The 22027-nt window shown below is 36.9% G+C and overlaps 1 protein-coding gene across 4 annotated transcripts in view; it reads right to left on the reverse strand.

Annotated features, from left to right (window-relative positions):
* Positions 1 to 22027, reverse strand: part of Msr1 (macrophage scavenger receptor 1) — a 64023-nt gene that overhangs the window by 32870 nt on the left and 9126 nt on the right. For 2 of the 4 annotated variants that reach the window (XM_021646993.2, XM_021646996.2), the window contains exons 2-5: positions 19480 to 19585; positions 17696 to 17809; positions 8729 to 9138; positions 3960 to 4146 (exon numbers count right to left, since the gene is read on the reverse strand). In XM_021646993.2, the coding sequence (XP_021502668.1) occupies positions 3960 to 4146; positions 8729 to 9138; positions 17696 to 17809; positions 19480 to 19585 (817 nt within the window). Of the gene's footprint in view, positions 1 to 3959; positions 4147 to 8728; positions 9139 to 17695; positions 17810 to 19479; positions 19649 to 22027 lie in introns of all 4 variants that reach the window. The other 2 variants (XM_021646994.2, XM_021646995.2) reach the window with 2 other exon arrangements.

Below are 22027 nucleotides of genomic sequence, written 5' to 3' on the forward strand. Positions count from 1 at the left end.
ATAGCAAAGAGAACAAGAAACAAGTGAAAAATAACTTGGAAGAAGAAACTAGTTGAAGAACAACACAATTTGCAAAAAAACTAGAAAAACAACAAAAGGCAAAAAAAATGAATTAGAGCTTAATGGACGTGGGGATAAAATGAGTCAGTCCAATTTTCCTTTGGTTACAGTTACAGAGAAAAAAGAGAGAACTGTGAAAAATTCATATGTAAAGAGAATGAAATTAGGAACTATATTGACACTTAGAAACTTGAGTTTAATTTTCAGAAAGAAGAAAAGAAGGAAGGGAGGAAAGGAGTGGGTGAAAAAGGGAGGGAGGAAAGAAGGAGAGAGAGTATGAGAATGGAAAATGTCAAGGAAGTGATCATAGTCTTAAATTAAATTTCTTGGAAGTACAACAAATGTCTAATCCAAAAATTCTCCACTTGAAGTCCCAGTTAGTCAGATCAGAGACATTACAGAGACAAGAAGATTGAGAGTAAGGATAACCAAAATCCATAGGAATACTTTCTCCAAAAGACACCATGACCCCTTTTTGTCACATTCTACACCTACAGCTTTAAGCAATATTCCTGAAATAATATTAAAAAATGCAAACAAAACCAGAGAGCTAACTGGAGTTCAGTGATAAAGAGCCATCCCAGTCTGTAAAGGAGCCCCCGGCTTGATCGCTACACAGAAGGGGAGAAAATGGCTTCTGGGTAAACATGCTTGTTACATTCTTCTCTTCATTCCTTTAGTGACACTGAACAGCAACTATCACACTGCATTTTTTCTTAGTTATACTAACTAACTCATCAGTCATTCAAAGTGTACACATAAAGAGTAAATACTGGGCCATTTAATAAGACAGATGGGCATCCACAGATGTTGGGTATTCAGAAGCCAAATATCCATCAATTATTCTTCTCATAAAATAAACAATAATTGTGGACATAAAACATGTGTAGGAAGTAACACATCCAGAGAAACTAAGAACAAACAAAGAAAATGATATCAAGATCAGACCATTGATTTTGGCTAAATGAACTTCCAAAAGATTTATTTTATGTAGAAGAAAACGACCCAGAAGAGAAGAGTGATATAGATTTTAAAGGATTAATTGGCTATATGAATAAGTTCCTTAATAAAAAGTAAAATGAATAATGTAGGCTAAACTCTTGTTTTAAAGGTTCACAACATAGAAATGGACTGTACCCTCAAACAGAGGGGACCAGGAAGTATGTTGCAAGACAAAACACTTTCAGTTCCCTATACAACTCAGTTATCTTTTAGGATTCTGACTGGTATTGACATATATTACCACACATTTCAACAGCAATGTTGACATTAGTAGTATTCCATAAAGTTTCCAAACTTTCTTAATTTTTTTTACATTTTAAATTCTGTTTTATTTTTTAATTAAATTTTTATTTTTTAATATTAGTTATAGTTTATTAACTTTGTAGCCCAGCTGTAGTCTGTTCCCTCATTCTCTCCCAATCCCACCCTCCCTCTCTCATCTCCTCCCTGCCCCTTTCCAAGTCCACTGATAAGGGAGGACCTTCTCCCCTTTCATCTGACCCTGGTTTGTCAAGTATCTTCAGGCCTGGCTGCAATGTTCTCCTCTGTGGCCTAACAAGGTTGTTCCTCCCTTGGGGGATGGGGAGGACAAAGAGCCAGCCATTGAGTTCAGGTCAGAAATAGTCCCTACTCCCCTTACTAGGGAAACCACTTGGATGCTGATCTGCCATGGGCTATGTCAGAGCAGGAGTTCTAGGTTATATCCATACATGGACCTTGGTTGGAGAAACAGTCTCATAAAAGATCCCTGTTCCCAGATATATTAGGTCCTTGTGGAGCTCCTGTCCTCCCCAGGTCATATGAATTCCCACTTCTTTCATATGATTCCTTGTACTCTGCCCAAGGTTTGGTTATGAGTCTCAGCATCTGCTTTGATACACTTCTAGGCGGAGTCTTTCAGAGGCCCTCTGTGGTAGGCTCCTGTTTCCTGTTACTTGTTTTCTCCAAACTTTCTTTGGTAACTTTAAAGAAGAGATAAATTCAATAAAAACAGTCAATATTAACTACAGAAGAGACAGAGCAAGAAAGCAAGAGATATAAATCATGATGGAAAAAAATGACAATGCAAAATTAAGTAGCAGAAGTAGATACTGGAAAAGAAGTTGTCAGATTGTGTTTTTAAAAATAAACTTTTTTTTTCAGGAGATAAGCTTTCAAAATGTGCACCAGAAAGTTAAAACTGTAGAAAAGATCCACAAAGTGAAAAGAACTATGTTCTAATATATTGATGCTGTAAATGACTTATTCTTGTTAAAAAGAAAATCAGTAAGATTCATTGGAACTGAAGAAGATATTGATGTATCTATGATTACTTTGAAGAGTTCAAGAGGTGTTTTTATTTAACGTATTGTCAAGTAAGAAGTGAACAGCCATATCATGCTCATATGGTCTTCTCTGTTTTGTTTGTTTTGTTTTGAGGCAGGCTGTCATTATGAAGCCTAGTCTGACCTCAAACTTGTCGTAACCTCCTTCCTCAACCTCCTATTGCTGAGTGACCTTCTCTGGCTTTTAGCTTCTCTTTAATAAATTTTATTTCAGTGACATCAAAAGCACCTCGCTGGGCCCAATATCAGGACAAAATAAAGAAGTAAAGGGATTAAAATTTTGTATTACATTTATTTATTCATATGTGTGTTCATGTGTCCAGATATGCCATGACTCATGTGTGGTGTCAGAAAATGATTTGTGAGAGCTGGTTCTCTTTTTCTACCATGGGGGTCCCAGGGATTGAACTCGGGTCATCAGGTAGGAGACAAGTGCTTTTATCCACTGAGACTTGTTTTTTAAAAATTGCTTTTAAAATTTCCTACATGTGTGCTGTGTTTACATTACTGCCTCCTTCCTCCATCCAGTCCCTCCTGTGTGGTTTCCCTCTCTGTTCCCTCTCAAATTCATGTCTTATTGTTCACTAATTATTATTGCTAAACATGTATCCATATATGTATAAATACCTAAAACAACCTTCTGAGTTAAAAAAAAAGAAAAAGAAAGAAAGAAATTTTAGCAGATACTGACACTCATAACCAAACCTACGGCAGAGTACAGGGAATCATATGAAAGAAAGGGGAGTTAGTATGACATGGACATCAGCTCCACAAGGACCAAATATATCTGGGCACAGGAGTTTTCTATGAGACTGATACTCAACCAAGGACCATGCATGGATATAACCTAGAACCCCTGCTCGCTCGGATGTAGCCCATGGTAGCTCAGTCTCCAAGTGGGTTTTCTTAGTAAGGGAACAGGGACTATTTCTGACATGAACTCAGTGGCTGGTTCTTTGCACTACCCCTCACCCGAGGGAGGAGCAGCCCTGAAGGCCACAGAGGATGACTTTGCAGCCAGTCCTGAAGATACCTGATAAAAGAGGGTCAGATGAAAGGGGAAGAGGTCCTCCCCAATCAGTGGACTTGGAAAGGAGCAGGGAGGAGATGAGGGAGGGAGGGTTTGGGAAGGAATGAGGGAGTGGGATACAGCTGGGATACAGAATTAATAAATGTAACTAATTTTTAAAAAATAAAATAAATCAAAATAAAAAAGAAATTTTAGGGCTTGGGTGGCCTTGCCCCACCTAACCCCGTGTTAAACTGTCTTCTGTGGATCTGTAGTAACTGAAGCCTCAAAAACCATTTACTTTTCTGCATGCATGCTCCTCCCCATGTCCACTAATAGGGGAGGTCCATGCAGAAAAGGGAGGAAGGGTGGGATCGGGAGGGGAGGAGGGAGGGGCTTATGGGGGATAAAAAATGAATAAAGTGTAATTAATAATAATAATTAAAAAATAAAAAAATTCACTTTAAATAAACATTTACTTTAAATAATAAAATTTTAAATACTAAATTTCTGCACATAAGGACACATTTTCACATCTAATTTTTCAGGATGAGAGGTTTTACCTTGAATTGAGGTGATATTTTTCAGTGTCTGTGAGTGTTCCCAGTCCTTCAGTCTGAGGTCATTGGTGATGTTATTCAGTGCTTTCACTTCCTGTTTTATTTCCTGTTCCACGTGCTCTTGTTCTTCTTTCACAGACTGAATATCTGCTGATACTTTGCTGACTCGTTCCTCTAACTTACTGATATCCTAGAAAACATAGTAAGCATCTCAACTTTGTTACACACAATTGGAAAAATATGTAATTGTATAGAGTTTTTGAAATATGGGTTTTTTAAACACAAATAGCCTTGGGAGAGTGATAGAGAATAAGAAAATGAGTGCTCAAAGTTCTTTGTCTGCAATGCATTTGTTCAGACCCCTACTCGAAACAAAATCAGTTGGCAAAATATCTAAGAGTGCTTCTTCTCTCAAATACACACATGTCACATACTGAAAACAAAAAAAGAAATTATGTCATGGGGGTTTAATTTATTTAAAGTGTCTTTTTTTTTTACTGTGTATTTGGGGTAAAGCATTTGTATTTTCTGAAACTGTTTTAAAGTAACAAATGAATTTTAAGGCCATTCTTAGTGATAATTTTGGTAAGGAAGGTTTCAGGTTCAGTAAGATGTCCAAGTTGCATTTTCATCATATTTTACTCTCAAATTTTACTGCCTGTGCTTTTGATGCTTTCTTATTTATTTTTATTAGTTATGAAGACACTATATATCGATATATGCATACATACACATACACAGTGTGTATTGCTTTTTTCTTTTTTTCATATTTCTTTGGGATACGATCTCGTACATGTCTTGGCTTTCAATCTGTTATTTATTTAAGGTTGATCTTCAACTGCTGATTCTCTTTCCTACCTTCACAGTGCTGAGACTGCAGACATGTCCTACCGCTCATTATTCATAGAGAGAAAGTATGTAAACAAGAGAGAAGACTGTTTCTCTTTCAAATCAATGTGTGGCCTATCCTTGACAGGCGGTATGGTGGTGCTCCTTAATATGTCCTTTTTTCTTAGAAAGCCTTTTCTGATTTGTCCATGCATTAAATTTGCTTAATTTTCTCATTGGGATAAAGATTTTAAGATTGCAAGAAACATAGACCCCATTTCTACTGGCTCTAATACTTTACCCATGTGACATTCTATCATTTTTTTTTCTCTTTGTGAAATTTTATTATATCCAGTATTTAGTAAAGAAAAAAGCAAAGGTTAAGAAATATTTTGGCTGTTATAATGTCATTGGCTAAAATGGTGATAAGTTAGTATATATATTTTTAATTTCATCATGACAATTTATAATAGCTGGATACTACTGTTGTTTTTGCTCTCCCCCCCCTTTCAATTCATTTATTCATTTATTCACCTTACAGCCTGGTCCCTGGAACTAGCACATTACTAAAACAAGTGAGTCTTGTTCCTCCATTTTATTCTTTGCCCCTCAACATACCCCCATGAACCTCTTGTTCTGTCAGATTCCAAATAAGATTCTGTCAGACACAAAGTAAGACTCCTTTTTCTCCATCTCTCCCTCCAACTTAATCAAGTCTACTCTTACAACTGATACCTTATCCCTGTATTTTTCCCGTTTATGTTCCTTACACCTATAGTTGGATGTTTGAGTACCATTTTTTTTTACAATCCTACCATTCGTCTGAATACTTGATAAGCTGATCATATGTGATATGCTTAGCGACTAATCAATAATGTGGAAAACATTGAAATTCATAATTTCGGATGTCAAATGTAAGTGAAGCAGAATCTCCAGACTACTTACAATGAGGTTGCCCATGGTGAAACCGCTGTGCCATTAAAGGAGTAACATGCTAAAGTTAAAAACTTTGGAACAACTAAAACTTACAAATTATAAATATGCAAATCTTTCTTTTGTAATAAGTCTATGCTTAGTCAATAATTTAATAGCTTTAATCGAGTAGAGTCATTTAATATTTGTTCTACAATGGACATCCACTTATGATGTTTAAGAATTGTGTGTGCGTGATATATGTGCATGAATGTACATATGGTGTGTATGTGTGTTTACATGCTCTATGCGGTGGTGTACACCTGCCACATTGCATATGTGGAGGAGAGTAGACAAACTTTTGTATAATTCCTTGCCTTCCATCTTGGTTGATAAAGATACTCTTGAAGATAGCTGGCTTGTGAGTTTGTGGAGACTCTCATGTGTCTGTCTCCCATCACACCCGTAGGCGTGTGGGAATAATTGATGTCTGCTGTCTTATCTGACCTTGTGGGGGTTCTGGAAATACATGCAGTCTCCAGTCTCACACTTATCCGTCAATGTTGATTCACTGAGCCATCTCTCAACTTTTAAAAGACCATGCCCGGTCAGGAAACCTACTTAACAACTCAATGCTAAAGAAATCATGGTTATCGGAGGAAGATCTACAAACACTAACCTATCAAACAAGCAAAAATCACGAACAACAATCTACAAAGTGCTTATATGGTTTATAGAGTCCTCATATGAACTATAACTTTCCTTATGATTTATGAGGTCTTTATGCCCACTGAGAAGTGTAGTCTTCAACTGAGGATAGCTGGGAGCAAAAGAGATGGTCTTCCCCAGGAAAAGTACTCCAATTGGTTGAGCAAGACAAATAGTTAGTCTGAAAACATAATTACAGGTAACATTATAAAGACTGAACAGGTTATGTTTAGGAATCTATATGAATAAACATATATGCATGCAACAAAATTAGTGAAAAGAGGGGCATGGATTTGAAACTGAGGGGGTAAGGATATAAATGGCTTGAAGAGAAGAAAGTAAAGGAGAAATCTAGTAATTAAACTTTGATCTCAAAATAAAATTAAATTATACCTGGGTACAGGGGTCTTTTCTGAGATTGATTCTCCAACCAAGGACCATACATGGAGATAACCTAGAACCCCTGCACAGACGTAGCACATGGCAGCTCAGTATCCAAGTGTTCCCTAGTAATGGGAACAGGGACTGTCTATGACATGAACTCAGTGGCTGGCTCTTTGGCACCCACCCCCCCACCAGGGGAGGAACAACCTTGTTAGGCCACAGAGGAGGACATTGCAGACAGACCTGATGAGACCTGATAAGATAGGGTCAGATGGAAAGGGAGGAGGACCTCCCCTCTCAGTGGACTTACACAATAGCAGGGAGGAGATGAGGGAGGGAGGGTGGGATTGGGAGGGAATGAGAGAGGGGGCTACAGCTGAGATACAAAGTAAAGAAAATGTAATTAATATAAAAATAAAAATTTAACTAAAAATACTTACTGTTGTAATAATGTTCTGTTTGCTTACTTGCTTGCTTGTTTTGTATTGCTGGGTTGAACCCAGGACTGAACCCAGAATCTCACGTCTGCTCTCCTAGAACTGTACCACCAAGCTAGGTCTCCAAACAAACAATATCTAATCTGGAAAATAACTTCATTAAGAGTAAATTTTGTTCATCTTTTATTTTTGAGATTGTAATTAATTTTGCCCTTCCCTGTATTACATACAAACCCTCCCTGCTCTCCTTTAAAGTCAACAATTACTGAAAAAAAGAGGCCATCTATGATTTTGAAGAATGAACTTGTACAAGGAAAATCTACTCCAATAATTCTGATATTGTTTGATGAGAAAGTTTTCATATAAAGATCCCATGCCTTAGATATTTTATAACATGTAGATTTTTTTAACATGGGTAGTGAAGTTTTAGCCAAATACTTAGTTCTTATGAAAAGAAACAAATGGAATTACTCAAAATATAAAATTATAAAACAAATGTTTGGGTTTTTTAAGTTTTTTTATTTTCTTTTTGTTCTTAATTTCTTTTTCAGGAGGAAAAATTAATCCTGATCTTATTAAAGATTAACTACAAAATAATCTAGAATGGAGGTCATAAATTATAGTACACGGGCCAGTTTAATCCACAAAATAGTTTCATAAATAAATATTTATCATATCTTAATCTTTGTTCATATGTCTGTGTGCCTCAAGTAGTTGCTTCTGTACTTAGTCATTTCACACTTCACATAGTCTCTTTGGTCTAAATTTTTTTCATCTCACCTACAAGAGATCTTTACTGACAATTTTTCTAAAATATATTTCTCTTGACAGTCGTACAAGGGATGGATATGTAATCTGATTAAGGTACTGCTTTTTGTGTGGCTGTGTGTTTTGATGGCTAAAGCATGCCATAGCTTGAACAGAAGTGGAACACTTAATACATAATCAGTCTTAGGATGATTATAGGTGTACATTGATATCCTACAAAGAACTCATGCTAAAAATATGTTTATATAATTCCAATTTTGATTGTAGCTGTCAGTGGGATAAAATTTGTGTACAACTTCTAGAAATTGCAAAATAAATTATCTTAAAATTCTACTTTGTAATATATACATGTAAATAAAGTTTATATTACTTTGATGGTGAAGGAATATTAAATTGATCATAAAATTCACACACAGGGATTCACCTCTCCACATATGCTCGGTAATCTAAATCTTATAATTGACGCAGTGTAAAAGGCAATAAATATTATTTATAGTGTAGAACCACCTTAATATTCTAGATCCAGTGGAAAATAATTTACTTCCTCTGGCAGACTGGTAAGAGCACTAGTTAACTCTATAGAGACCTTTTACTGAAGTGCCAGAAGAGGAGGGGTAAGTAGACGAGGTAGAAAAAGGTTTATGCATTCTGCTTTGCTGAACTGCCTAAGAAAATAGAATTTGGATTATTTTAGTTACAGAATACCACCATGCTGCTGTGTTCTGAGATGCTTACCTCCTGTTGCTTGACTGTAAATTCAATGACTTTGAGATTAAGTGTTTCTGTACGGAGCTGGACTTCAAGCAGTGTGGTATTGAGAGTCTGCAAGGACTTGGAGATTTCATCTAGTGAGTTCCCATGTTCCTGGACTGATGAAATCAAGGAATTTAACTGCATAAGAACATCATCAAGTCTTTGGTTGGTTGTCATGCTGAAATTCTGGAAGCGTTCCGCATCTACAAGGCTGTCTCTTGACTCTGAAATGCTTTGGATTTTCTCTTCCATGTCCTTCATGTGTTCCATGACAACTGTAAATCTCATTTCAACTTTACTGGTGTTTTCTTTTCCAATTGGACTTTGAGATGTATCACTTGTGTTAATTGATCCAACTAGGCAGTTCTTCATTTCCCAATTCATAAGGTGAGCTGAATATTTAAATAAAAATAAATCAAATCATAGCCTATATCTTTTTGTGCTCATCACTCCTTTTTCTTTTTTTTTTGTCTCTACACTCCATTCTATTAAAGTCTGTTTAATGCCAGCCTAAATTAAGAATTTATTTTACATTGATCAGACTCAGTATATTATTACAAATCACAGTCTCTTTTAACCTTTTTTATGTTGGTATTTATCCTGGTATATATTATTTCTTTTGATTTGGTTCTTATTAGTCTTCTTGGCCATTGCATTTTCTTTGATACTTAGAGATAATTCTAACTAGTGAAATATATTGGACTCTACTCCTTGGACCATGTAAAAGTGCTATCTGTTTCAATAGAGGCTTAGGCTAAGTGGAATAAAAATTTAGATCTCAGCACAGACAGCTGGCATCAATGAAAATTCTACTAATTACAAAGTGAATTATACATGAAAGAATATCTTGGAGAATCCTTGCAGTCACCACCTTCAGGGAAAGAAATGTCTGGTAATTATTATTTATATTAACAATAAGTGTTATAGGTTCTTCAATGAAAAAATAAGTTATATCTCTGTGTTTATTCTTCTGTGATGTTAGCTTATTGAATTTAGTAATGTATCAATGACAAGATTTTGATATTATCTACGACAGGGACCACAATTATTGTATGTCAGTAATTATATACTCCTTAATCCATCAATAAACTGGGTTTATAAGTATGTTTACTTGCCACAAATCATCATATTTACTAAATTCAGAATGAGAACCAAGGCTTTATGCAGTCATCAATTTAATGTTTTGTTTATTGAGCACCTAAGATGTGAAACGTCATGGGAACAGTTAGGAAGAGAAATTCATCCCTCATCAAGGAATCATCTCTTTGGAAGAAACAGAGACCATTTCAAGAAAACACAATTATTATTCATAAGTAGATAACCTCAGTGCCAATGGACATTTTTACAAAACGCTCTCGCACTTAAAGCTTAAGGAACATTGCAGAAAAGGAAGTGTGAAATTAATAAGAACCAGAAAATTAGGGACTTTTGCCTACCTGGGTCTCCTAGTAGCATCAGATAGACAATACACCTGTAAAGTCCCACCCACGTGACTTCTCAACCATGCGCTGAACAAAGATGACATTAACTAAATAAGTAAATTAGATAACTAAAATTAAAAAAAAAAGAAGACTTTCTGATAATATAGCTAGATAAAGAATGCCACAAGGACAACACCAAAGAACATACCAACTGCACAGCAAAAATCCCACAAGGCTCCAGTCCTACACAAAAAACTACAGGCAACTGAGGAAAATTGGGATTAGGACAAATGCCCCTTTCCATGAAAAAAACAACAACAACACAATAATTGTTTTTCCATTGCCAAATGGCCAGACATGAAAACATACATGATAATGATAAATTGCATTACCATTATAAATTATTATCTATTAACTACACATATTATAAACATATTATTTAACATTGTTTAATAAAATATACTAAACCAATTAATATATTATATAATATAAAACCATTCTTGGGGTGGGTTGTGTCCATAAACATAGCAGTTTCTACTTTATTTTATTAGACCTATGCCTTTCTTGCTTCACCATAGAATTTTACTTGAAAACAAGCTTTATTTCATATAGTTAAACAAATGTTCATCATCACAGATAAAAGAGATTTGATTTTGAAAAAGGTAATGTAAACTATGATTTTAATTTGACAAGGTAGACATGAGTTGAGAATAAAGGTTGTACTAATTTTAAAAACACAACTATTCCTTGTTTTCTTAATCATAAATGCCAGACACATGGATTTTTCACTAGCTTTATATTTGATGTCCTATTATCAACAAAATCTTTGATAAATCTATAAACCTATGTAACCTAAACCTTCTCTGGAAAGAAGCCTCTCCACTCAGTAGTACCCTCTATCCTCTGGACAGTTGATTTTCATGTCAACAGACACATCTAATGGGACTTTGCAGAAAAGTAACTCATAGGAATACTAACATACAAATTGTTCAAGGCATTCTCTTTCTTGCTCTCATTAACGTATTCCTTTCCAAATTCGCCTATATTAAAATGGCTATTAAAAGTTTGATTTTATTTTTAAAAAATCATAAATGAAAATAACTTCAGCTTTATTTAGAAATATATAATTTGAGTGCTGGAGCACTTAGCTATATTGTGCTTGCTGGGAAGCACAATCATAATTGTGTTTCAAGATGTGAGTTCTCAGAGCCATGTCTGCCTTCTTCCTCCCATGCTTTTCTCCGCCATGGTCATGGACTCCTCTGAAACTACAGTCTTCAAATTAATGCTTTCTTTCATAATTTACCTTAGTTATTGTGTCTTATCACAGCAATAGGAAAGTAAAGCACTGACCAAATTATCTAAGCAAATTAAGTAGATAAGTAAAAGTTTAAAAGTAGAGATTACCACCTTACAATATAGTTAGATAAAGAAAGCCAATCTGGCTCTTTCTCAGACAACTAGGAATAGCGCTTCCTCAAGATCCAGCCATACCACTACGGGGCATATATCCAAAAGAGGCTCAAGTACACAAAAAGGACATTTGCTCAACCATGTTTGTAGCAGCTTTATTTGTAATAGCCAGAAGCTGGAAACAACCCAGATGCCCCTCAACTGAAGAATGGATGCAGAAATTGTGGTACATCTACACAATGGAATATTACTCAGCAATGAAAAATAAGGAAATCATGAAATTTGCAGGTAAATGGTGGGATCTGGAAAGGATCATCCTGAGTGAGTTGTCCCAGAAGCAAAAAGACACATATGGTATATACTCACTCATATAGACATACAACATAGGACAAACCCACTAAAACCTGTGCATCTAAAGAAACTAAGCAAGAGAGAGGACCCTAACTAAAATGTCCAATCCCCATCCGGAAAGGCAATGAGGATGGACATCAGAAGAAGAAGAAAACAGGAAACAACCTAGGAACCTACCACAGAGGGCCTCTGAAAGCCTCTGCCCTTCAGATTATCAAAGCAGATGCTGAGCCGGATGGGCAACTGTTGGGCAGGTGAACGGAATTTTAGGTAAGAACTGGGAAATAGTAAGAGCTGGAGAGGACAGGGTCTCCACAAGGAGAGCAACAGAACAAGAAAATTTGAACACAGGGAACTTCCAAGAGACTCATACTCCAACCAAGGACTATTCATGGAGATAACCCAGAACCCCTGCACAGATGTAGCCCAGGGCAGTTCAGAGTCCAATTGGGTTACATAGTAATGTGAAGAGGGATTGCCTCTGACATAATCTGATTGGCCTGCTCTTTGATCACCTCCCTCTGGGGGGGAGCAGCCTTACCAGGCCATAGTAGAGGACAATACAGCCACTTTTGATGTGAACTGACAGACTAAGATCAGAAAGGAGAGGAGAACCTCCCCTATTAGTGGACTTGGGGAGTGGCATGCAAGCAGAGGGAGGAGGGAGGGTGGGATTGGGAGGGTGGGATTGGGAGGGGAGGAGGGCTTATGGGGGGATGCAGAATGAATAAAGTGTAATTGATGAAAAATTAAAAAAAAAAAAAAGAAAGCCACAAGGGCACCACCAACAGACCTATCAAAGTGGAGGGAAGAAAGCCCACAGGGCCTAAACCTTACACAAAGAGCTATTGGCAACTAAAAAACGAGACACCTGGGAGCTGAAGAGATGGTCTTCCCCAAGGGTGAGTACACCAATTATTCTTCCAGGGTCAAACAGCCAATGCCAAACACATGCATACAAGTAACATACAGATTAAGCAGGCCATATTTTAGAAATATATTCGTTATAGTTTGAGAATATACATGAATATATATAAATACATGTGCATATAACAATAATGACAAGGAGACTGTTCATTTGAAGGAGAAATAGGAGAGCGTTTGGAGGATGTAAAAGGAAAGGAAAATGTTAACTGTCCAATGATTTTATATTATCAAAAGTACAATTAAAAATAAATAAAAAAAATAATGTCACCATTTATATTTTCAGTAGTTCGTTTCTTTTTCTTTTTCTTTTTTTTTTTCTTTCAGGAGAGATGACATTCTGCAAGGTCTCTATTTTATATTGAAAGAAAGCAAACTTTTATGGTATATGAAAATATCTAGGGAGCTAATGATATTTGATTCTACAAATCAGGTTTACTCTTTCCTCTTAGTAATGTCTAGCCAACATTTATATTATTTTGAGAAGAGATTTCTTATATTTAAATGTAGCAATTTATACACACCATTTCTATAATGTGTATTCTTGTCCTCCTTCAGTCTTATGATATTTTTTTGTCAGTAATACTTCACATTCTTTAAGAAAGACATAATATAAAGTATGCCACAAAAATAATAAAACAACTTTTCACATATAGCTATTTTAAATTTGAAATGCTTTATGTTCATTCTTCTTCAGCTATAAACTCACATGTTGTGCCTTAATTTTCAGCAATCTACATTTGTACTATTTTGATACCATGCCTGTATACACAATCAGTTTTAGTTCTTCTTTGAAAGGCATTGTAATCTGGTACTAATGGTTATAAATGCACTAACAATTATGTCTTATGAGTACATGCCAGTGACAATGAGTTCTGCTAAAAATTCTGGTAAATTTGGAACTGGAATTAATTTCTAAGTTTGGAACATTCCGTATCCTGTTTGTCTAAATAGGTACTTACTGTAATTTTAGGAAACAGCCACAGATCAATTACTGCCAATCCCAGAGCAAATGTTTGACTTGATAATATTTCCTAATATCCTAAAAGCTTTGAACTTGACTACAAACCTGGATATTTTTCAGGATTTTGTCTCTCTTGATCAGGGCCTATCTGAGCCCATGGTACTTGAGATAGATTCTGTAGACTATGGTTTACATAAAAGAGATTAAATGTCCCTAAATTCTAAATGGTGTATAGTTGATGACACCATGCAAGAACACATAATTCAAGTATGCGTTTTCTCCGTTGTTAGAAACGTCCATTCCCTTTACTCAATAGCTGTCATTTGTTCATTGTTTACTCTGATTATTATGTTTGGATTTTTGTTTTCACTGTTTTAATGGCTAAAACAGGAGCTTTTGAAAAAAAAAAGAAATATTCTCTCGGCTTACACTATGATAATTCTATTTTCATGTTTTTTTTTCTAGGCACTCATATTTTATTATAATAACCAAATTACACTGGTAAACAACAGACAAGAGATACAAGGTTAGGATACAAAAGACATAGACGGAAACACATGCTCCATTACCAAGGAGTTTCAGTTTCCTGATGTGGATAATGAAGATAATTATAGTGTCTGCTGAAAGGGTAATTGTAAAGATGTATTAAGATAATATGTTGAAAGTTTATAGTTCAGGGTTTGGGCATAGTAAAGGATGTAACATGATAAAATGTAAATGATGCAAAATGTTAGAAGGATAGCTACATTTACAATGTTGTTGATTTTCTTAGCTTTTCTATTCAGGATCATTTTCTTAGGTAGATTACTGTGAACACTGCACATTCGAATGAAGTTTTCCTAAACCTTTCTCTTGATGAAACATACAGCAAATATATTTGGGGGTAAGCATAGAACAAGGGAGAATGGCAAGAGTAATTAATCTGCATATCGATTAAAATCCACGATATCTCAGTTGGTAGAGTACTTTCCTAGGATGTAGGTTGCACCGGGTTCAATTCTGGTACCGGGTGAACTAAATGTGTTGGTGCCCTAACCTCAGCACTCAGAGAGAGGCAGGGAGATCAGATATTCAAGGTCATTTTTAGCTACAAGCAAATTTAAAGCTATTGTGGGAAAAGGGATACCATATATTCAGGAAAAAATTCTTTTGAAACCATTATTCCCAGTTCAAGCAGACTTCTTGGAGAAATATTTTCTGTAGGACATCACATAGAACCCAAGAACCATATCCTATCATTTTTTTAAAAAAATCCCAACAAATTTCTCTATGTACTGTTAAGATATGATTAGATTATAGCACATGAAACATATTAACTAGATATAATCATGATTTAAAAATGTGATATTACTATCTGCTTTCTGTACTTGAAATATAAAGCTGTCTGAAAAAGAGGCATGTTGTTCTGTAATAGACATTGTTAGTATAAATGACCATAATTGTTTCCACGTTGGCAAGTACTTCAGGAACACAATATTAGTTTTTCTCCACAAAATTTAGAAGGCACTGAAGATATGCTGAAGAACCATAGTTATCTTCACTCTGTTTTAGGGGACATTTTTATCATTTAATAACTGGAATTTTAGGAGTGCTGTTGTCCATCAATAGAAGAGTACAAAACTTTGAGTAAAATATACTTTAAAATAGTCTGAATTTTATCAGCACTTTCTTCTTATTTTTAAAACAGATTTTAGAAAGTCTAATATAAACATTCAGTTACATCATATTGAGTGAAGTAGCCCAGAAGCAGAAAGACACAAAAGGTATGTACTTATTCATAAGTGGATATTGCCATATAAATATAGGATAACCGTACTAAAATCTACACTCCTAAAGAAGCTAAACAGCAAGGAAGACCAATGGGAAGATGCTCAATTCTCATTCAGAAAGACAACATGATAGACATTGGAAGCAGTAGAAGACAGGAGCCTACCACAGCCAGCCTCTGAAAGACTCTACTGATTGAGGTGTGGAAGCAGAGGCTGAGACTCATAGCCAAACTTTGGGCAGAGTGCAGGGAATCTTATGAAAGAAAGGGGAGATAGAAATACCTGGAGGGGACAGGAGCTCCAAAAGGAGACTAACAGAGCCCACAAACAAAACAAAACAAAAACAAAAACAAACAAACAAACAAAAAACCCTGAGTATTGAGTAGTCCTGGAGGCCCTGCAGAGACTGATACCCCAACCAAGGACAATACATGGAGAGGACCTAAAATGCCAGCTCAGATGTAGCCCATGGACTCAGTCTCCAAATGGGGTCTCTAGGAAGAGAAGCAGGCCTGAACATGAACTCAGACATGAACTCAGTGGCAGGGTCTCTGATTACCTTTCTCTGTGGGGAGCAGCCTTGCCAGGTCACAGAGAAAGACAATGCAGCCAGTCCTGATGAGACCTGATAGGCGAGGGTCAGGTAGAAGGGGAGGAGGACCTCTTCTATCAGTGGCCTAGGGAAAGGGCATAAGAGGAGAAGAAGGAGGGAGGCTAGGATTGTTAGGAGATGAGGGAGGGGGCCACAGCCGGGATACAAATTGAATAAATTGTAATAAATGATAATAATAAAAATGTTAAAAAAGAATTCAATTACATTTACATGTAACAGCAATAAGCAGCTGCAGTGTAAAATTCCAGTGCATTAGCATTTACAAAAGAAGAGACTCTTATCTCAGCCATGTCTAACAGTGCATGTACAAAGTTATATGTAAAATTTTGAAAGAAATTAAAAATGATCTAAATGAATATGCAACCCATGCATTACTTTATGTGCTTGTTTTTACTTTATTATTATTATTATTATTACTTTATGTGCTTTTTAATATTACAGGCATGCATACACACATAGCCACACACAATTGAAATAAAATTTTCCCTCTTGAGGTGATAATATTCTCTCCTGTTCATGATTCCTAGTAATACAAACCTATATCAGAGAACCTACTACATTTTCTACACCAGTACAATTTCTAACTGCATTCTGAATACTTACCTATGTAATTCTCTACCATTATCCGTGATTTTTCCCAGGAGGACTGAAATTCACAACCAGGCCAAATGTAGAGAACAACTAGCTATGGTCTCCCTATCCCAAATTGATACCCTGACAACACAATTTGTACATCTAAGATTCAGTTCACATCATAGAAGGCATGGCAGAAAGACTGTGAGGGTTAGAGGACCAAAGAGTCTACTGAGATAGTGTGTCTTCTATGCGTGTCTTGGAATTGCACAAATGAAATGTCAACAATGGGATCACCTAAAGTAGACCTGACAAATGACACACCAGTTGACATTTCAGTATAGATGGAAAAATCTCACAAGGCCCTACCACTGGAAGATGAGCGAGAGACATGCAAATAATGGCTTCTGGTGAAAAAACAATCATCTTCAGGGATGAGTTCCCAGACATGTTATCCAATCTCAAGGGGTCAGACCTAAATACATACATATTTGAGCAGCACTAAATGAACCCAGTGGTTTTCTTTATAAATTTACATTATCTATCTCTCATCTATCTAATCAATAGACGTACAAAAACAATAAAATAAACACTGAAGAATAATATATAATGGTTATGAGAAGAAGTGGAGAGGGGAGAAGGAAAGAGTTAGAGAGAGGAGAAAGAGAGAGAGGGAGGAAGAGATGTTAATGTAGCCAACTTTCTTTATGTCAATATTTTTATTTACTTTTTTACATTCTATTTGAAAAACTGAAAGATTGTTTTTACTTAACATTACAGAATCTGTTTTGATTGGCTTTGTTGAAACTGAGGAAAGTTCTGCATGTACAGTTTCTCTATGAATCTTCCATATAAAAGCTTCCATAGTTCTGGTTTATAATAAGCAAATAAACAAAGTTTCAGAACCCTGGGATACAGTACCTGCCACTATCCCAATGACAGGTATGAGAATGGCAAACACAATAAGGTAGAGAGCAACGAGGGCAGCTTTGAAGGACTTCAGTTTCTCGTGAAGGGAGGAGCCATTTTTAGGATCTAAAACAAAGTAAAAGCAAACAGAACAAAATGTGAGCCTCTTATTAAAATCCATGATTTAAGCTTTGTAATTCATTCTGGGACTAAGGTTCGGGGCTTAAGGTGCTTGTTGAACAAATAATATATCATGATTATATATGATTCTACATTTTTATATCTCACATGATTTGAGTGTAGCATACAATTATCTTAATGGAGCAAAGTTGACTTACATTTTGACAAATCCTGGGAATGCATTGATGAAACCCATCCTTTGGCTAGATCAAGATGTAATAACTATACTTTTCTCTTTGACATGCATTTACAGAAAACAGACATTTCTATAACGGGATGTGGACTCCAGTGGGACTATGCGGACACACATGGAAAATGGTAGATTATGTATTTATTTTGTGGAAATTGTGTGTGTGTGTGTGTGTGTCTACATGTGTCTCTTTGTGTCTGTGTGTGTGTGTTTCTGTGTGTCTCTGTGTATGTGTGTCTCTCTGTGTGCGTCTGCTGTTGTTGGTCTGTGTGTGTGTGACTGTGTATGTCTTCTCATGTGGGTTTCTGCTAAGGCTCATGGTCAGCGCTTCAATGTCTTCTTCTGTTGCTCTTCACTTTTGAGAGACAGTTAATCATGAAAAATCCATGATATAAACAAGCTGAAATTGTCTGTATTTCAGCTGACTAAATGTGAAGAACCCTATTTGTGCTCCATGCATGTTTCTGGTCAAGGGAGGTCAGGGGTCAGCTTATATGAAGCTGGAGTCGCAGTTGGTTATGAGTTGACATGGGCAGGCTGGGAACCAAACCCAGGTCCTCTGAAAGGGCAAGTTTTCTTAGACATGGAGCAATTACTTTGTCCCTTACACTTCATTTTTGAGACAAGTTTTTTCTGGACCCAGAAATCACAGATTCAATTACACTGGCTGCCCAATAAGCCCCAGGGATCTTCCTATCTCTGTCTCCCCAACACTGGAATTACAGATGTGAACTGTCATATCCAAATTTGTCTAAGGGCTGGGATTTGAACTGATATGTGTAAACTCATGTATGATCTCTATAGGTTTTGTATCCTGTTTTCCGCATCTGAAATGCCTCTCTAACTCTTCCCTCGCTACCCATCTCCTCAGATCTGGGCATCAAATGTAAGTAGAAGGAAAAGCAATTATGTCCTGTCACCTGAATCCCAGATGCTGCTGGACATTGTTCCTCTTGTGTTCTTATCACAATCTGATTCATCTATTTCAACTGGGATTTTATCTCCCAACAAGATATGAATAAGTGTTAGCCCTAGATACCCATGAAGGTGATTTTAATTGGAACTGGGTCACTGCAGATGTAGCCAAGTGTAATTGGTGTCTTGAGATGCGAGGTAGATTTTAATATAATGATTGCATCTTTATAAGAAGAGAAGTAACACCCAATTCATAGGAAAATAACCAATCTTTTTGAAGTAGGAAGCAGAGATGGCAGTGACGCAGCTAAATGCCAGGGCCATCAAGAGTTGTCAGAAACTACTAGAAAGAAGCTGGAAAGAAACACAGCCTTTAAATGCCCTGTGTCCCTTTGGACACCTTGATTTAAGACTTCTGGGACAGAGAACTGTAAGAAAACAAACAAACAAATCTCTACTGATTTAAGACCCCCAACCCACCACCCCTGTCACCCTGTCACTTTCTACTTACTGGGAGGAAGTGATGCTGTCATTGAGCGTGCATCAAATTTCACTGATTCTGAGTAGCCGTCTGCATCCTCTCGTTCATCAGAGCAGAGCCACTGTTTCTCTATCATCTATCAAACATATGCAGAGTACACGGACCTCGTATGAAATTGCTGAGGTTAGTATTTATGCTGCTGCAAGTTAACATTTATAATTAGGTTTCAGTTTTAGCAACCAAAGTGTTTAATTGAATACCCACATTATAGACCACTGTATTAATCTTTCTCTTGACTTTCTACTTAGAATCACAATGTCAGATTTATGGAACTGAAGAGGTAGCTGCCAATAAAGTGCCTGCTAGTCAGGCTTGGATACCTGAATTTGGATGCCACGCACCCCTGAAAAGCTACAAGTTGTGCAAATCCTGGTGCTTGGAAGGGGAGACAGGAGACTCCCCAGCCCTGTGCCAGTAAGTCAATGTAGCCAACTGGTGACTCTTGAGCACAATGAGAGATCCTGTCTCAAAAGAGATGATGCAAAGAAACAGAAGACAATATTTACCATTAATTTCTGGTCTACAGAAACAACTACATATGTGATCAGTTGCAACTCCTCCAGACATGCATTCACATGCACTCAGACATACACTACAAAGACATAAAAAAACAGATTTAAGACGCCCTAGTCTTTCCCAATCTGGAGGCTGTCGTTTTATTTTGATGACAGTGTCCTCTGCTTTACAGAAGCTTTTCAGTTTCATGAGGTCCCATTTATTGATTGTTGCTCTTAGAGCCTGTGCTGTTGGTGTTCTGTTCAGGAAGTTGTCTCCTGTGTCAATGAGTTCTAGGCTCTTCTCCACTTTTTCTTCTAATCAATTTAATGTGTCTGGTTTTATGCTGTGGTCTTTAATCCACTTGGACTTTAGTTTTGTGCAGGGCGATAAGTATGGATCTATTTGCATTTTTCTACATATAGACATCCAGTTAGACCAGCACCATTTGTTGAAGATGCAATCTTTTTTCCATTGTATGGTTTTGGTATCTTTGTCAAAGATCAGGTGTCTATAAGTGTGTGGATTTATGTCAGGGTCTTCTATTCGGTTCCATTGATCCACCATTCTGTTTCTGTGCCAGTTCCATGTTTCACCAACCTTATATCTGACAGAGGACTAATATCCAGTATATATAAAGAACTCAAGAAGTTAGACAGCAACAAATCAAGTAATCCAATTAAAAAATGGAGTACAGAGCTAAACAGAGAATTCTCTGTTAGAGGAATATAGAACTACAGAGAAAAACTTAAAGAAGTATTCAATGTCCTTAATCATCAGGGAGATGCAAATAAAAACAACCCTGAGATTTCACCTTACACCCATCAGAATGGCTAAGATCAAAAACTCAAATGACAACACCTGCTGGAGAGTTTGTGGAGAAAGGGGAACCCTCCTCCACTGATCGTGGGAATGTAAACTTATACAACCACTTTGTAAATCAATCTGGCACTTTCTCAGACAATTAAGAATAGCACTTCCTCAAGATCCAGCCATACCACTGCTAGGCATATATCCAAAAGACACTCAAGTATTCAACAAGACCATCTGCTCAACCATGTTTATAGCAGCTTTATTTGTAATAGTTGGAAGCTAGAAACAGCCCAGATGGTCCTCAGATGAGGAATGGATACAGAAATTGTGGTACATCTACACAATGGACAATTACTCAGTGATAAAAACCAAGGAAATCATGAAATTCGCAGGTAAATGGTGGGAACTGGAAAGATCATCCTGAGTGAGGTATCCCAGAAGCAGAAAGACACACAGGGCATATACTCACTCATAAGTGGATACTAAACATATAATATAGTATAAACATACTAAAATCTGTACACCTAAGGAAGCTAATCAGGAGTGAGGACTCTGGCTAAGATGCTCAATCCCCATTAGGAAAGGCAAAGAGGAGGGACATCGGAGGAGGGAGAAAACAGGGAACAGGACAGGAGCTTACCATAGAGGGCCTCTGAAAGGCTCTAACCTGCAGGGTATTGAGGCAGATGTTGAGATTCATAGCCAAACTTTGGGCAGAGTACAGCAACGAATCTTATGAAAGAAGTGGGAGATAGTAAGACCTGGAGAGAACAGGAGTTCTACAAGGAAAGAGACATATCCTAAAAGTCTGGGCACAGGGCTCTTTTCTGAAACTGATACTCCAGCTAAGGATCACTCATGGAGATGGCCTGGAACCCCTGCACAGAGGTAGTCTATGGCAGATCAGTATCCAGGTGGCCTCCAAAGTAATGGGGACAGGGACTGTCTCTGACATGAACTGATTGGCCTGCTCTTTAATCACCTCCATCTGAGAGAGAACCAGCCTTACTAGGCCATAAAAGAAGAGAAAACAGCCACTCCTGATAAGACCTGATAGACTAGGGTCATAGGGAAGGGGAGGAGGACCTCCCTTTTCAGTGGACTAGGAAAGGGACAAGGGTGGAGAAGAAGGAGGGCAGGATTGGGAGGGAGGAGGGAGGGATGTACAGGGGGGATACAAAGTGAATAAACTGTAATTAATAAAAATAAA

Source organism: Meriones unguiculatus, chromosome 4, assembly GCF_030254825.1.
Source record: "Meriones unguiculatus strain TT.TT164.6M chromosome 4, Bangor_MerUng_6.1, whole genome shotgun sequence".
NCBI lineage: Eukaryota > Metazoa > Chordata > Mammalia > Rodentia > Muridae > Meriones > Meriones unguiculatus.